A 17243-nucleotide genomic window follows, 5' to 3' on the forward strand; every position below is an offset into this window, starting at 1 on the left:
AGGGTTAATAGTGTGTGTGTGTGTGTGTGTGTGTGTGTGTGTGTGTGTGTGTGTGTGTGTGTGTGTGTGTCAGCTGGCAGATCTAGCTGACATTACTGGAAGTCAGGCAGCAGAGTGTGTGGGAGGAGCTGGACCAGCTTTCAGGTTTTTTGTACAAGTCGTCGTTTTGCTTCGACCCTAACTTTGACCTGAGCTCTTAACAGGCCAAAAGTATGTGGACAGTTGAAAGTTGTAACCATATGTGAGAGTCGAACGTGTGATGGTCACATGATCATCACCATGCGGCTGAAACAGGGACGGCCAGTGTGTCAGCTGTCAGGATTGTGAAGCCAGTAAAGTTTTTCCACATCAAACTGGGAAAAGTGTTTCTTCTGATGCCAACTGAGAGCACCAGCGCACGATGCTGGAAGAGCGCCATCGTGTGAAACTTTTATTTTATCATCATCTGGTGTGAAGTTTTCTTAGTTCAGCAGTCTGAAACTCTTCAGTTCTCTTCAGTCCTGATGGTCCTGTACGAGAAAACTGCCCGAGAGAGCCAGTTCATACTGACCAGCACACAGCCACAGCGTCATGTGACCACACAGCGTCACGTGACCTCACAGTCACATGACCACACAGCATCACGTGACCTCACAGCGTCAAGTGACCTCACAGCATCAGGTGACCTCGCAGCATCAGGTGACCTCGCAGTGTCATGTGACCTCACAGCGTCACGTGACCACACAGCGTCACGTGACCACACAGCGTCACGTGACCACACAGCGTCACGTGACCTCACAGCATCATGTGACCTCGTAGCATCATGTGACCTGGTAAAGACTAAAAAGTGTTGTTACTGCCGTTTGGACAAATGTGGCGTTTTACAGTCGCCTCATGCCGGAGGAAAAACTTTTTTTTGGAGACATCGACATGTTTCCATCTGGTGTGTTTTATATTTGCAGTTTCAGAACAAAAACCCGCCTGTTGCTGCAGAAGTTCTTCCTCTTTCAGCCTTTTTTGGTGTCATGTCTGCAGTCTTGTTCACGTGTCCGAGTCTTTGCATTTGGCATAAAACCCGCTCTTATATGGAGTTTGGTGAGCGTTACCTGTGCTAACAGGTGATTTATGATCACTGAGCTCACCTGCTCAGAGCAGGTTTGGATGGTTCGTAGTGTTTGGTGCGTCTAATATTCTCTCTGAGCAGAAAAGTTAAGAGGAAGTTGCTGCGTGAGGCCCGCGGCGGTAAATCGCCGTGCTGGATGAGGTCTGCGGTTCTGCGGGAGCAGGAGGGTCGAGGTGAACGGAGGAAGGAGCCTGTTTGTTACAGAGCGAAGCTGAGGGGGCGTTCAGCTGGAAGCAGGCGGTCAGAACAACAAATATACGCCCACACGCAGCGCGAGGCCACAGAGCCGCAGGAACGTCCTCAGCACACTGCGACCTGCTGATCCTTCACTTCGCTTTACTTAGTCTGTTCCTGATTATAGTCGAGCTTTGTTGTCGGATTATTTTAGTTCACTTCAGTTCAACTTGTTTATTGTAATTCAACGTTGCTGTTTAACCCTTTGAAACAAATTGGCTTATTTTTCGTTCAGAAATATGAGGAAAAGGCAGTGAGCAACAAAAAGAGAAATGACACCAAAATTATCAAAAAAATTACAAGAAAAGTCCCTAAACCTTTTTAAAGAAAAAAAACATTAAAGGGGAAATGACCTGGAAAACAGGCGTGAAATTGTAATAATTCAAAAACATTATTTTAAAAGCAGAATCTCTCAGAATTCTCAAGTTTTTTTTATACATATATTTTTTCTAAATCTATTAATTTCTCAAAATTTGTGCAGCAATTCTTATAAAGTTGCTCACTACCTTTTTTTTTTTTTTACCATGTTTTTGGCACAATTTTTTTTGGGTTCAAAGGTTCAAATACTTGTGAAAGGTGAAAGGTTATTTTAGCTTTGTTGTCAGGTTTACACTAAAACATTAATCTGAGAAATAATCACAATTATTATAACTTTGAATTGAACCATTACTTTTTGTGCGTGTCAGTTTTTCAGTATTTGTTAAGTTCTCATCGAGGCGACGTCTGCAGCACGTTTGAAATTTATCTCGATGTACAAAAATAGTTAAAACTGAGCCAGAGAAAATTTAATTATGGTGGACACTGTCCCGCTGACTGCTGACACAATTATTGAGTGAAAAACGGTCGAGCAGACCTTCATCAGGAATAATTTTCTACGTGTGTATATATATATATATATATATATACAGAGACACAAATACAGAGTCTGAGATCTCCCATCTTTCCGTTGGTGTCCACCGGGGGACAGCAGAGGACAGAGGTCATTCACTGGCTTTAACTCTGAGGAGAAAGTGAACTCCTGAATCTGCTGTTTGTGTGAAAATGATGAGAAAGTTTTCACTTCGCTGAAGTTTAATCTCGTTCAGATGAGAAAAACGTTTTTCCATCAGCAGAATAAAGTCAGTCTGAGGCCTGTTTATTGATTTGCACATTTCAGACAGAAGACACGGTGCTTTATTAAAGAAAAACACATAAATAGGCTGTAAAAAATGGAGAAAGAATAGATAAAAAACTCTTAAAAACTCAACTCAGTGTATTAAAGACTGAAGGAGCACAGATATATGAGAATATTATATCTTTAACCCTACAAAACTTTTTCATTTAAATTAACTTGATTTATTACAAAAACATGGAAAGACGGCAAAAAATGAGCAAGATTTTCAGAAAAAGGTCAAGAGAGAAATAAAAAAAAAAACAAAACTAAAAGAGCAGAAATAAAAATAATGAAATAAGATTTGAATAAGATCACACACACACACACACACATATATTCTGTAGCCTAATGTTATATATATAATTTGATTTATACTCCTTTATTTCATCATTTTTTACTGATTCTCGGTCTCTCTCTGATTTCACTCCTTTCCACACAGAGCTCCAGAAAATGTCCTGAAAACTGTACGTTTATAATTATCATAATTATATATTTCAAATTCTTTTACAGAAATATCAAAGTTTTTAAGTAGTTTTTAGGTCATTTCTTTATTTTCCTTCCCTTCTTTTGTTTGTTTGTTTTTGTTTGAATTATTGTTCAGTTTTCTTGTCCTTTTTTTTTACTACTTTCTTTTTTGGGTCATTCGTCTCTTGTTTTTGAGAGAAATGAGGCCAGTGTGTCCCCGGTTTTAAAGGGTTAAAGTCCAAACTGAGCTTTTTTTCGATTTTGGCAAATCGAGTCTAAAGTCCAGGACTTTGTGGCTCGAGTCCGTGCACGGCTGCATTTTGTGCTTCTTTTTCTTTGACTTGTAATTTGCAGCATTGTGTTTTTCTTCTTCTTCTCTGTTTAATTATTTTGTTTTTTTATGTGTGTATAAAGAATTTATTTATTGCTTTTACTGTCAAGCATATTTGACACAAACGTTTCCTTTGGGATGATTCAAGTTTGAGTTATTTTACATTATTTTATGGTACCTTTTTTTATTAAAATAATAATAATAATTATATAGAATAAATGTGGGAACTGTTGTGATTTATACACATTTTTGGATTTTTAAAAAAATTATTATTATTTGAATAGTTTGTGTCTGAAGCTTCGTCTTTCAAAGCTGTCACAACATTTTAAAAATATCCCCAAAAGCAGATTATCAGATCAGCTGGTTTCAGCTTTGTGCTCTGAAGCAACATTTCTCTCAGTAACTTTCTTTACTTTGATTTTTCTCTTTCTCTGAAATATCAAAACTTGAAACTTGAGTGTGTTTTTGAGAAATACACACCTTCTTTGTCCCTCTGTGGATGTACGGGACGTCCAGCTTTACCTTTAATGTAGTTTAACCCTTTAACTCCTGCATCCACATCAGTTTCCTGCTGCGTTCAGGCGCCTCTCAGAAGCACGAAAACCTCTGAAAGCAGAAAAAACTGCTTTGATTTGTTCTGAAAACATGGAGGAAAAAAAGGCACAAGCAGCATGGCAAGAAATCCCCAAAATAATAATAAAATCAAATAAGTCAAAGCTGACAAGAATACGATTTGAAAATTAGCCGGGGGTTATATGATATCATTTTTGGGACATTTTCCCCTATTGAAATATATATATATATGTATTCAATATTATGTTACAGAAAAAAACAACTTTTTAACATGTTTTCTTGATTGTTTTTGATTTTGAATTTTCATTTTTGTTGTTTGTTGGGTTTTTAGGTTGTTTTCTTGAAACTTTTTCTACTTTTTTTGCAGGTTTTTTCTTTTTTTTGGCCGTTTCTTGTTAAGTTGCTCGCTGCCTTTTTACTCGTGTCTTCGAAAGAAATCAAGTCAGTTTGCTCAAAGGGTTAAACTGACTAAACCAGACTTTCACCTTCTTATTATTATTATTATTATTTATTTTTGTGAGAAAAAGAGAAATGTGAGATAAATCAAAGAATTCAAACTTCTTTTTAAAAAAGAGCAAAATGTTGTCAGAAGTGAGCGTGAATCCGAGTTTTTATTCATCTGTTTGATTGTTCGTTCATTATATTTATTCAGTCCGTGAAACAGAGGAATCAGACTTCAGGATGTGGACATGATCTGAACGGTGACGACTCCGCGGCTCAGTGACGGCGGGCGGCGGCTCCTGTGGTCACGTGACCGCAGGTTTCCTCTCTGTGAACTTTACTGATCTGTGAAATCTGTTCAATTTGTTCAGAAGATAAAAGGTGACGCAAACAGGAGATCTGATTTCCTCTGCAGTGTTTACTCTGCGTGTGTGTGTGCGTGCGTGTGTGTGTGCGTGTGTGTGTGCGTGTGTGTGTGTGTGTGCGTGTGCGTGTGCGTGTGTGTGCATGCGTGTGTGTGTGTCCATGTGTGTGTGTGTGTGTGTGTGTGTGTGTGTGTGTGTGTGTGTGTGTGTGTGTGTGTGTGTGTGTGTGTGTGTGTGTGCATGTGTGTGTGCGTGTGAGAGAGAGTTAATATTTAGTGTCGACCGTGAAATGACTCCCAATGAGAGAGCGAGCAGCAGAGAGGAGACTCTGGTCGATCCCGCCGAGCTCTGACAGACTTTAACACTTTATCATCTTCTTCATCTTCATCCTTTTTTTTATCATCATCTTCTTCTTCATCATCGTCACCACTCATGGCGGTTCTTCCTCTGCGGGTGAAAATGTTGCAGCAGGTCTGGAGGTCGAAGGGCGTCTTCATCCTCGTCTGCAGTCCGTTTCTCCTGCTGCCGCTCGCCTTCAGCACCACGGTGAGACCAGTTTACTGACCGCTAACCAGTTTACTGACCGGTTCACTTACCAGTAAATTCACCAGTTCATATACCCCTTTACTAACAGGTTTAATGACTAGTCAACTTACCAGTTTACTTCACTGGTAAGTAAATGGTTAATGGTCAGTAAACTGGTTAGTAAACTGACCACAAACCATTTACTTACCAGTGCACTAACCGGTTACGTTTCCAGTTTACTAACCAGTTTACTGAATACTGACCAGTTTGATTTACCAGTTTACTAACCATTAACCAGTATGAATAACCAGTTTACTGGAAACTGACCAGTCAAAATGAGACCACCAGTAGCTGATGTGAGAAATGAACCAGTAACACAAACCAGTAACCTGAAAACTGATAAACCAGCTCACAGTAAATATTCCAGTTTCAGTGAGCAGTGAGACGAACCAGTCAGTGCCCAGTTTGAACTGGTCAGACTGGCAGCTGTTGGTGATTAAGGTCAGCGTTCACACTTCTTCAGTCGCTGATTAACAAACAGTCAGACTGAAAATCACATCAGAAGAAAACGATCACAGAGACGTTTCTGCAGAACACGGAAACACGTGTGTGGTTTGTTACATTAGAAACGTTGATGTGACACGTGTGAAACCTACAAAGTTCAGATTTAACCCTTTAAAACATGAACAACAGAAGTATTCTCGTATTCAGACGACGCTCACGTATTAAAACTTTTGAGCTCAAAAACACAAGAAACTGTTCAAGAAAAAAAGCTCGGGCAAATTTTTCAGAGAATTGTGTTTTTAATTATCAGAGTTAAATATTCTAATTCTTTTTTTTTTTAAATGTAAATATACATTTTTTTCAGGGCGTTTCAGTTTTCCGCCCCTTTTTTTGTTTTACTTCCCTGTTTATTTGTTGTTGTTTATTGTGCTAATTTTCAGGTAATTTTCTTGTGCTTTATACTAATTTCTTGGTAGTTTGTGAATGATTTCTTCTTAAGTTGCTCGTCAACGTCTTGACATGTTTTGGAAAAAAAATGTGACAATTTGTCCGGATTTCAAAGAGTTAATACGAGCAAAGTTACTCATCAGGAGCCGCGCGCTGTGATGTGATGTGATGTGTTTTGGGGGTTTTTTGCGTCAAACTTAACAAAACTGGAATATTTCCATGTTTTTCCATGTGCATGTTTTTGGCGACCAAACCGAGAATTCTTTAACGAGACGTCGGGATATTTACAGCCGTGTTTTGGCGGGAAAAGCAGGTATTTTTTAAACGTGACATCAGGACATTTCCAGCCCTGTTTTTATTTCGGTATATTTTACAGAGATGTTGGGACAAACTTCTCTTGGTGACTTTTTACAAAACATTGGAACATTTCTGGACGTTTTTGTGGCAACCAAACCGTTTTTCAACGAGCACCGGGACTTTTCCAGCCATGTCTGTGGATACAAAACCAGGTATCCTTCAACAAGACAGCCGTGATTTTGGCAGCAAAAGCGGATTTTTTTCCCCCCAAAATGTCGACACGTAACTTTGCTGTTGTCGAAAAAAACAGATATATATTTACAAATAGCCTCGTTTTTGGCAACAAAACCAGACATCGTTTTTACAGCCATGTTTTTTTTCAATAAGACCTTTTTTTATTTATTGTAACAAGATGCCAGGTAATTTATGTCTGTGTTCGTGAGAAGTGTTTTTGGCAACAAACCAGGTGTCTTTTAACGAGACGTTGGGACATTTCTCCCGACAAAACCATATTTATAAACGCGATGTCCGGATATTTGTGAGCTGTTTATGAGCTGTTTTTTGACGAGGCGATGGGACATTGCGGCCTTTTTTATGGCAACAAAAACCTAAACTTTTTTAACTAAACTTCAGGACATATTTTTTTAATGAGCTGCCGAGACCTTTCCAGACGTGTTTGTGGCGACAAATGATTTTTTAATGAAGATCGGGACATTTCCCGCCGTGATTATGGCGATGAATCCAGGTATTTTTTTTTTTTTTATCTCTAGACGAGTTTTTGGTGACAAAACAGGGTATTTTTTTAGCAACATGCCTGAACATTTACAGCTGTGGTTTTCAGCAACAAAACCGCGTATTTTTGGGTGATTTACAGCCGTGTTGGTAAGGGGGTCTTTGAATCCAGATCATGAGGTTTTCCATAACCGCGTTTTAGTGCTGAAACATGACCTCAAGTTAACCACGGCGTTTTCAAAACATCAAACTAAAAGTTGAAATGTAAGGAAATGGGTGTGTGTGTGTGTGTGTGCGTGTGCGTGCGTGCGTGCGTGCGTGCGAGAGAGAGAGATCAGTTTTCTTTGTCTTTTACGTGAATGGACGTGAGGACAGACAGGCGGGCTGTTTGGACAGAGACGCTGCAGGGTGAGCCGAGGACTCGTTGTTGATCTTCACAGCAGCATCACGTGTGTTTGCATCAAGTCTGCTTCATATAAAACCAGCAGGAAGGAGTACTTTAAGTAAAAGTAGTAATATTACAATGTAAAAATACTCTGTTACAAGTCCTGCATTTATATTTTAACTTCAGTAAAAGAACAAAAAAATGACATTAAAATGTACTTAAAGTGCTAAAAGTAAAAATACTCACTGTGCAGATTTATTATATTATATTATATTATATTATATTATATTATATTATATTAGTTAATCATGCGTTAATGCCACAATACTCAACTTGCTTTGTTTGTGGGTCACTTTTGCAAAATGACAGGAGGTCAGCGGCCAGTCACAACATGTTATTTGGGATTTTAGGACATTTCTCAGATTTTAGGACATTTTTCAGATTTTAAGATGTGTCTCTGATTTTAGGACATTCTGGTATTTAAGGACATTTCTCGGATTTAAGGACATTTCTCAGAATTTACAACATTTAACAAATTTTAGGACATTTCCCAGATTTTAGGACATTACTTTGAATTTAAGACTTTTCTCTGATTTTAGGATGTTTCTCAAATTTTATGAAATTTCTCGGATTTTGGGACATTGGTGAGTTGATGCTGCAGCTGGTAAATGCTGAGCTCATTTCAGACTTTCTGCCGGTAGATTGTGACTTTCTCCTCACGTTTTCTCTGGATTACGTCATCACTGCACACGTGGACGCTTCAGGTCTTATTTCTGTAGTTTGTGTTGGTTTTGAGAGCTCATGTTCATCGTGGTCTCAGCTGGACTCTGGAGTCCTGCGGGTGAAGGGACACAGAGTCTCAGGTGAGCTCAGCGTGAGTCTGAGTCAACACGTCTCCGTGTTTCTACAAAAACACCTTTTGTTTTTGCAGGTTTATGTGTTACATAACGCAGCTGCGGCCTGCATACAGACGAGTCTTTATCTTTTTAAACATTAGACACAAACTGTTAGACATTATACTCATTAAATCAGCAGCTGCACCGTCAATGACTTTTTAAAACCGTTTTTCTGTGTGTGTGTGTGTGTGTGTGTGTGTGTAGGAGGCGGCCTGTGCTTATGTCATCGCCCTCATGGCGGTGTACTGGTGCACTGAGGTGTTGCCGCTGGCGGTGACGGCGCTGCTGCCGACCATCCTGTTCCCCGTTCTCGGCATCATGGAGTCCAAAGACGTGAGACTGAACGCACACACGCACGCACGCACGCACGCACGCAGCTGCAGTATGATACAGTGTATATGTGTATATGTTTGATTTGGTAGAAAATGAATTTAAAAAAGGCCTTTAACTCTAAACTGTCAGGAGTCAGTTTGTCGTCACACAGACTCACGAGATGAAGAGAACGACTTTCCCTCTGAAACGATATCATGAAGCTCTTCTTGTTGCACGCTGAATCACGGCTGATTATGAACAAGCTGTGAGGAGATGTTACCTCATGCAAATGTTCCTATGACGTCCTGCAGATGGACGCTACGTCCCTAACATACGATCACCTAATAAACGTAAAGTTACGGATTGATTTAGGAAAACAACCATGGAGAGGACGAATCTGAAAATGACTCAAACATGGTTCAGAAATCGAGTCTTCTGGACAAGCTCCTGAGTTTTGAGACCCAGCCTACCCTCTTAGTTTCTCTGCTGCCGACAGTTTCCTTCATTACGGTGACATGATCGAAGCTGTCCAAAAACGTGGGTCATACCCAAAACACAAGCTCACGATTGGTTAAGAAAACATGTTTTACCCTGTTTGGTTACTAACTGCACTGTAAATGTCTTGAGTTTTGAGGTTTGTCCCCCAAAAATAAGGCTGTAAATGTCCCAACGTCGTGTTAAAAAACACCCAGATTAATCTTCAAAAACACATCAAAAATGTCGTTAGGAAATACCCAATTTTATCGTCCAAAAATGCATCCGTATATGTATTTCATTAAGAAATACCTGCTTCTGTCACAAAAAAGGATGAAAATGTTTCAAACTGTAATTAGAAAATACCCAGTTTCACTTCAGCAGCTAAAAACATGTCCTGACAGAAAATACCTGACTTTTTCTCTTAGTCTAAAAAATACCCGGTTTTGACGTCCTGTGCCAAATTTCGTCTTCAAAAACACGTCGATACTGTCCTCGATGTTAAGTTATGTAATTAATGTAAAGTTAGGTTCAGAAAGAAAAGCACAGAACAGGACGGACCCGAACGCGACGGACCCGAACACAACGAACCCCAACACGACGAACACCAACACGACGAACACGAACAGGACGAACCCGAACAGGACGAACCCGAACACGACGAACACGAACAGGACGAACACGAACAGGACGAACACGAACAGGACGAACCCCAACACGACGAACACGAACAGGACGAACACGAACAGGACGAACACGAACAGGACGAACCCGAACACGACGAATCCGAACAGGACGAACACGAACAGGACGAACCCGAACAGGACGAACCCGAACACGACGAACACGAACAGGACGAACCCGAACACGACGAACCCCAACACGACGAACACCAACACGACGAACACGAACAGGACGAACCCGAACAGGACGAACCCGAACAGGACGAACCCGAACAGGACGAACCCCAACACGACGAACACGAACAGGACGAACCCGAACAGGACGAACCCGAACAGGACGAACACCAACACGACGAACACGAACAGGACAAACACGAACAGGACAAACACGAACAGGATGAACACGAACAGGACGAACCCCAACACGACGAACACGAACAGGACGAACACGAACAGGACGAACACGAACAGGACGAACCCGAACAGGACGAACCCCAACACGACGAACACGAACAGGACGAACCCGAACACGACGAACACGAACAGGACGGACCCGAACAGGACGCAGAGTTCACTCAAAGTGGCCATCACTCTTATTGTTCTTGACATTAAAAAAATGAATAAAGTGAAATAAATGAATAAAAAAGATAAAATAGATCAAACTAAAATAATAATGAATTAATAATAATAACAGTAATACTTGTGTGTTTGGAGGCTGAGTGCTGACCTGCTGTCCTCTACCTGCTGTGCCGTCTCTCAGGTGTGCATGCAGTACCTGAAGGACACCAACATGCTGTTCGTGGGCGGGCTGATGGTGGCCGTCGCCGTGGAGCACTGGAACCTCCACAAACGCATCGCGCTGCGAGTTCTGCTGCTGGTCGGAGTCCGACCCGCCCTGTGAGCGCACAACCCTGATTCCACAAACGTTCATCGATTCAAAAGTGAAATTTAAAACCAACGTGACTGAATGCAGGACATTAGTCCATGGGCTCAGGGACACTTTGGAGACGGGCCGAGTCCACATTTAAAATTGATTCTGAAAATCATGGATGTTGTGTCTTCTGGGCCAGACAGGACGAGGACCATCCAGATCAAGTTTTTGGCCATTTATAAAATATAAAAATAAATAGATAAATAAATACTACTAATAATAATAATAATGAATAAATAATTGGCCATTTTAAGTCTATAAAAAAGCTGGTTTTGGCAATTTTGAGTTAAAATATTTAATTGATGATGATGATTTTTTTTCTTCAAACTTTTAGACAGTTTTATTTTCTTTAAAAAATTGATTATTCAAAAACATTTTTTTCCTTTAAAATATTTTTGGCAATTTTTAAAGATAAAATGCTGCAGGTTTGGATGGCACGTTTTCTTTAAAATAAATGTTGGTGATTTTTTTTTCTTCAAAGTTTTTGGCTATTGTTAAACAAAATATTTTGGCAAATATTTTTTTCTTCAAAATTTTGGCAGTTTATTTACTTTTTTAAAAAATGATTATTTAATAAAAAAAACAGTTTGGCTTTTTTTTTTTTTTTTTAATTTTTTGCAGATTTTCAAGGTGATTTGATTTTTCTTCAAATCTGACCCCCTTTAATGACACCATTTCCTGTATCATCTCCCAGGTTGATGCTGGGCTTCATGGGAGTGACGGCCTTCCTGTCCATGTGGATCAGCAACACGGCCACCACCGCCATGATGGTCCCGATCGTCCAGGCCGTCCTGGACCAGCTGCACGGCAACGTGGACCCTGACCCGTCGTCCAGGAGTCGGCCAGCGAGCGTCGGCCTGTACCCGGAGCATCAGGAGAAAAACCCGCAAACCGCCGCTCCGAACACGCCACAGAACGGTACGACTGAGGCGCCACGCCGCCTGCTGGACGGCTCAGACATCCTGCTGCAGACAAACCAACCCGGTGTCCCTAAGAGACAAGTCCACAGAGGACGGTTTATTCAGAGGCAGCCGCTGTGGAAACGACTCGATCACGTCGAGACAGCGGACCAAATTTTAGTCTCAGCTGATATAAATGAAAAACAAAAAACAAATGAAAGTGTTGGACAAAGACAAAATGTCCTTTGTCTACTCAAAAAAATGTCAATGCTTTTGACACCAAAAACATGACTGGAAATGACCTGCAATCACATTTAAAGAAAGAAAAAAGAACATGGTTCTTTTGCCAAAAAATTCAAAAATTCACTAAAAAAACATAACTGGGAATATCCCGTCGCTTCATAAAATATTAAAACAAAATAATAATAATAATCTGTTTTTTTCCCAAAAACACTTCTTGCAATATCCCAACCTCTCGATAAAAGAAACAGATGTGTTGCTTAAACATACTTGGTTTTATTGCCAAAAGCAAAACAGCTGGAAATTTCCTAGCATCTTGTTAAAAAATGCTCATTTTTGTCCCCAAAAACTCGTCTGGAAATGTCCCATCGCTGTGTTAAAAACAAAAAAAAAAACATGGCCGACAATGTCCTAACATCTCATTTAAAAATACCTGATTTTATCATAAAAAAAAACCACGTTAAAAACACGTCTGGTCACCAAAAAATGTTTTCTCGAGTCTGAACTTTAACGTTGGCGTGTCCTCGCAGGTCTGAACGGTGCAACTTTAACACAAAGCAACGCGGAGACAATCAGCAACCTGCACGACAACCTGTCCTCAGAGCAGAAGCTGTCCTCAGAGGGACAGATGGACGGACAGAAGATCTTCAAACCCACGCCTCAGGACAAACCTCCGTCAGACGGCAGCAGCAGTGGAGCGGGTGAGTCCACACAGGAGACAAATCAGCTGTCAGATTGTCTTCTTCAGAGCCGCCGTTTGTTTCTGTTGACGTCAGTGAAACATGAATATTATGAATATCACATAAATGTGCTGAAGACTTTTGGTCCATTTTTCACCTGATGATGTCCATCCAGAGCCGAACGTCCACAGCCCCAAACGTCCAGAGCCGAACGTCCAGAGCCGAATGTCCACAGCCCCAAACATCCACAGCCCCAAATGTCCACAGCCCCAAACGTCCAGAGCCCCAAACGTCCAGAGCCCCAAACGTCCAGAGCCCCAAACGTCCACAGCCCCAAACGTCCAGAGCCCCAAACGTCCAGAGCCCCAAACGTCCACAGCCCCAAACGTCCAGAGCCCCAAACGTCCAGAGCCCCAAACGTCCACAGCCCCAAACGTCCACAGCCCCAAACGTCCAGAGCCCCAAACGTCCACAGCCCCAAATGTCCACAGCCCCAAACGTCCAGAGCCGAGCGTTCACAGCCCCAAACGTCCAGAGCCGAACGTTCACAGCCCCAAACGTCCAGAGCCGAACGTTCACAGCCCCAAACGTCCAGAGCCGAACGTTCACAGCCCCAAACGTCCACAGCCCCAAACGTCCACAGGCCCAAACGTCCACAGGCCCAAACGTCCAGAGCCCCAAACGTCCACAGCCGAACGTCCTCAGCCCCAAACTTTTCCCAGACTGAAAGCTGAACTGTCGTGTATTTGGCATAAACACGACCCTTAACTGTCCCGTCCTCTTAACTGATTCTTACATTTCTACGTTAGTATGTAGCGTCAAAACTTTACTTTTCAACAACGCCGTGGTCAACGTACGAATACATTTAGCAACCAAAATATCAAATGTCCTTTCAAAATGTCCTTTCTCCCTCCTGTCTGTCCGTCCGTCCCTGGCAGCGGTGGCGTCCGTGGAGAGCGTGAGCTGTCAGATGGAGCTGGAGGAGCTGAGGGACGAGGACGAGGAGAAGAGGAGGATGAGTAAAGGCCTCCTGCTGTGCGTCTGCTACGCCGCCAGCATCGGAGGCATCGCCACGCTGACGGGGACGGGACCCAACCTGGTCCTGATGGGACAGATGAGCCAGTAAGTGCTAGACCACAAACAAAAAGTTTCTGAGAACTAAATATGTCTTCTCGGATTCCAGGACATTTCAAGGAGTTTAGGGCTTCTTAAGGTTTTAGGATGTTCCTTTGATTTTAGCACATTTCTAAGATTTTAGGACGTTTCTTGAATTTCAGGACATTTCTGTGATTTTAGGACATCAGTGTCTCAGCTGTGTCCTCTGTCGGGGTGTGGGGGATCCTCCTCCGGCTCTATGTTGATGCTGTTTTATGTCTCTGACACCTTATGGAGACTAAAAGGACAAAAACTGTTCACAGAGTCCATCACTTTATTTTTATTGTCAATCAGAAAATGGTTTTTGGGGGCCACCTGGCACAAATCAGGGGCCACACGGGCCTCAAGTTAAGTATCACTGATTTCCGGTTATCACACCTCAAAAACTGACGTCATCACTGAAACTGAAATTTTATAAAAACACCCGTCCTTCGTCTCAAAACCTTTACTTTAAATTATTTCTGACACTAACAGTAAACTCTGCCCCCCCCCGTGACTTCCTGTCTGTCCCCCCCGTGACTTCCTGTCCGTCCCCCCTGTGACTTCCTGTCTGCAGACTCTTCCCTCAGAACGGTGACGTCATCAACTTTGCGTCCTGGTTTGCGTTCGCCTTCCCCACCATGGTGCTGACGCTGACGCTCGCCTGGTTCTGGCTGCAGTTTCTCTTCATCGGCTGCAAGTGAGTCAACAAACAAACGTCCCTCCGACTCTGAGCTGAGTCAGCAGAAGCTTTTTTAATCTGCCGATCGTTAAATGTGCAAAAACACTGAGGCGTTGTCTCTTGGCAGCGTGCGGAGGACGTGGGGCTGCGGGGCGGTGCAGTCGGAGAAGGAGCGAGCGGCGTACGCGGTGATCCGAGACGAGCACCGGCGTCTGGGGCCCGTGAGTTACGGCGAGGTCAGCGTGCTGGCGCTCCTCGTCCTCATGGTGGTGCTGTGGTTCACACGAGACCCGCGCTTCATGGACGGCTGGGCCACGCACGTCTTCAACGCCAAGGCCGAGTGAGTACGATTCAAAACACAGTAACTGAAGGGACGTCTGGAAACTCTCCCATACGGTCATGGAAAACCTGGAAAAGCTGTTTAACTTTCAAATAGCACTTTAGAGGCCCAAAACGGTTTTGGAAAAGTTCTGTTCTACTTTTCTCTGTTTCACAAACACATGATGTGTTCAAGGACCATCAGAAATTCATCTGAATTTTTTTGTATTTAATTAAATTAAAGAAAAGAGTTGGCCAAAACTTTTTTTCCCCAGAAATTGCCAAAAATGTAGAAAAAAAAATCTCAAAGGTTTTTCTTTCAAAATCGCCATTTTTTTTAAAGAAAAAAAAAGTTTTTTTCTTTAAAAAAAATTATAGAAAAACATTTCTCATATTTTTCAAAGAAAACATTCCTTTAGAGACATTTATCTTTAAAATTCGGCAGTAAAGTAAATTGAAAACACAGCGTTTTGAAGTTGCATGCCCCTCCCCTAAAGTTCCTCCCTGGTGCCTCCGCCCTCATAAATAACACACAGTCCCTAACTTATATTTAGAAGCTCTTCCACTGTGACGAGAAAGAACCAATAAGGAGTATCGATGGTCGTTTCAGGGAATGTTTGGTCTTTAAAATTTGCCTTAAAGTGCTGGAAAGTCCTGGAAATGTATTGGTAAAAAATGTGCATGAACCTTGAACCAACGAGCAAAAATGAGAAAACATTTCTGCAGTTTGGTCTCTGCGGCTCCAGATTTAGTCACCAGATCCTGAAAACGACCATCTGCAGCTGAAACGTGTGTGTGTGTGTGTGTGTGCGTGCGTGCGTGCGTGCGTGTGTACGTGCGTGCGTGCGTGCGTGTGTACGTGCGTGCGTGCGTGCGTGTGTACGTGCGTGCGTGCGTGCGTGCATGAACATGTGTGGCCGTGCATTAATGTAAAGTGGAAAAAAGGGACTCGGCTCAGACGACTGAATGAACTCGGCGTGTCGTTGGCTCAGACTTTGCCTCGGGGCAAACACACAGGAATCAGAGCAAACACAGGAAACGTGTCCCGGGTCCAAACTGTGGAACTGACCTGCAGCCTGATGCGGTTCACGCAGTGAAAGGGTGCAGGTCACTTCCAGGCCTCTGACGCGCTCGCTTTTCACACCGACACTCGCACGCTCACCACAGTAAACACGTCCAGATTCTTCAGAGCAGGTTTTCCAGAATCAGTGTCAAACTTCATCGCTTTTGAATATTTTTATTAATATTCAAGAACTTTTCAACAGCTGACACAAAGCAGACTTTAGTGAATTTAAATTTAGCAATAAAGGGTCGTTAACAAATTTCAGACCCACCTTACACACATCCCTTAAAAACATTAAAACATTAATTATTATTATTTTGAAGTTTCTAAGTCTTATTTCACATCCGTTTTTCGTATCTGTAGCACCCCTAGTGGACGATTTAAATGAAAATTTCAAGATATATTCAGGTAGTTTTGTGGGTACGTGCTGCGAGTTTTATAATAATCGACTCGTGGTTGTGGAGTAAAGTCCGTTTGTGTGCTGAGCCGTGTCTTTCTGCAGTTCATCAGTCGATATTTAGGAAATATTCAGAAGCTTTTCATGACTTTTAAAAAAGCAAGTCCACTGATTATCCACAGAAAATCTGGATCAAACCGGATCTACCATTTAGGATGTAGAAATCACATTGTGCTGCTCCCCCATCAGCAACCATAGACCTGGACTCTGAGTCCAGGTCTGCGGCTGGTCTGAGGTCAGGTCTGTCAGAGTGATGTCATCTGAGTGTTGTCATTTCATAAACTCCCAGCAGGTCACGTGACCGGCGCGGGACGTCAGGTCCATCGATCTGTTTGTCCTGACGGATGTTTTTGTCCCACTTAACTTCAGACGCTCGCCAGCGAGCTGAAACTAAACCAACATTTCTCAGAAGAGAGAGATTAAAACACCGAACGGAAACAAAAGGTGACGGACTGTCCGAGCTCTCGTCGCTCTCATTTCTGAAACATCTTTTTCGTTTAGGTCAGGCTCCGTTTTTCACCGTTTACATAAACCACACGTTCATTCTTACAAAACGGTGACACTCGTCTTCATGCAGACGATACCGCTCCACTGCTGAAACTAGAAACCATGACACACACTCACCGGACGTAACGCGGCAGGTTCCTAAAACAAAATCTGATCTGTTTCTCTGCACGAACATCCGGAATCAGTATCTTATTTATACGTGAACAGCGGTTTACGCTGAAGCTCGATACTTTGGTTTCAGTGAGTCAGTTTAAAAATCGACTCAAAATCCCGACAGTTTTTAACTGTGACTGTTTTTTACTTGTTTTAAAAGAAATGCATTAAAAAAACCTAAAAGTTACCGTGCAGAGATAGAAATGATGGTGAATTTAACGAAAGGCAAAGAGAAAAGTCTTCAGCCTGGATTTTCATTA

General features: G+C 42.2%; 1 protein-coding gene and 1 pseudogene across 1 annotated transcript in view; both read left to right on the forward strand.

Moving 5' to 3' along the window:
* The first annotated feature begins 4958 nt into the window (after positions 1–4958).
* Positions 4959–17243, forward strand: part of slc13a5a (solute carrier family 13 member 5a) — a 17019-nt gene continuing 4734 nt past the window's right edge. Inside the window, exons 1-8 of the mRNA XM_088088114.1 lie at positions 4959–5210; positions 8655–8783; positions 10680–10816; positions 11545–11768; positions 12520–12690; positions 13608–13791; positions 14381–14503; positions 14613–14825. Coding sequence (XP_087944240.1) covers positions 5097–5210; positions 8655–8783; positions 10680–10816; positions 11545–11768; positions 12520–12690; positions 13608–13791; positions 14381–14503; positions 14613–14825 — 1295 coding nt within the window. The 5' untranslated portion in view covers positions 4959–5096. The remainder of the gene's footprint in view (positions 5211–8654; positions 8784–10679; positions 10817–11544; positions 11769–12519; positions 12691–13607; positions 13792–14380; positions 14504–14612; positions 14826–17243) is intronic.
* LOC148187169 (uncharacterized) lies at positions 8780–10677 on the forward strand (annotated as a pseudogene).

This window comes from Plectropomus leopardus, chromosome 15 (assembly GCF_026936395.1).
Source record: "Plectropomus leopardus strain MGB_pleo_1.0 chromosome 15, ASM2693639v1, whole genome shotgun sequence".
In the NCBI taxonomy this organism is placed as follows: domain Eukaryota; kingdom Metazoa; phylum Chordata; class Actinopteri; order Perciformes; family Serranidae; genus Plectropomus; species Plectropomus leopardus.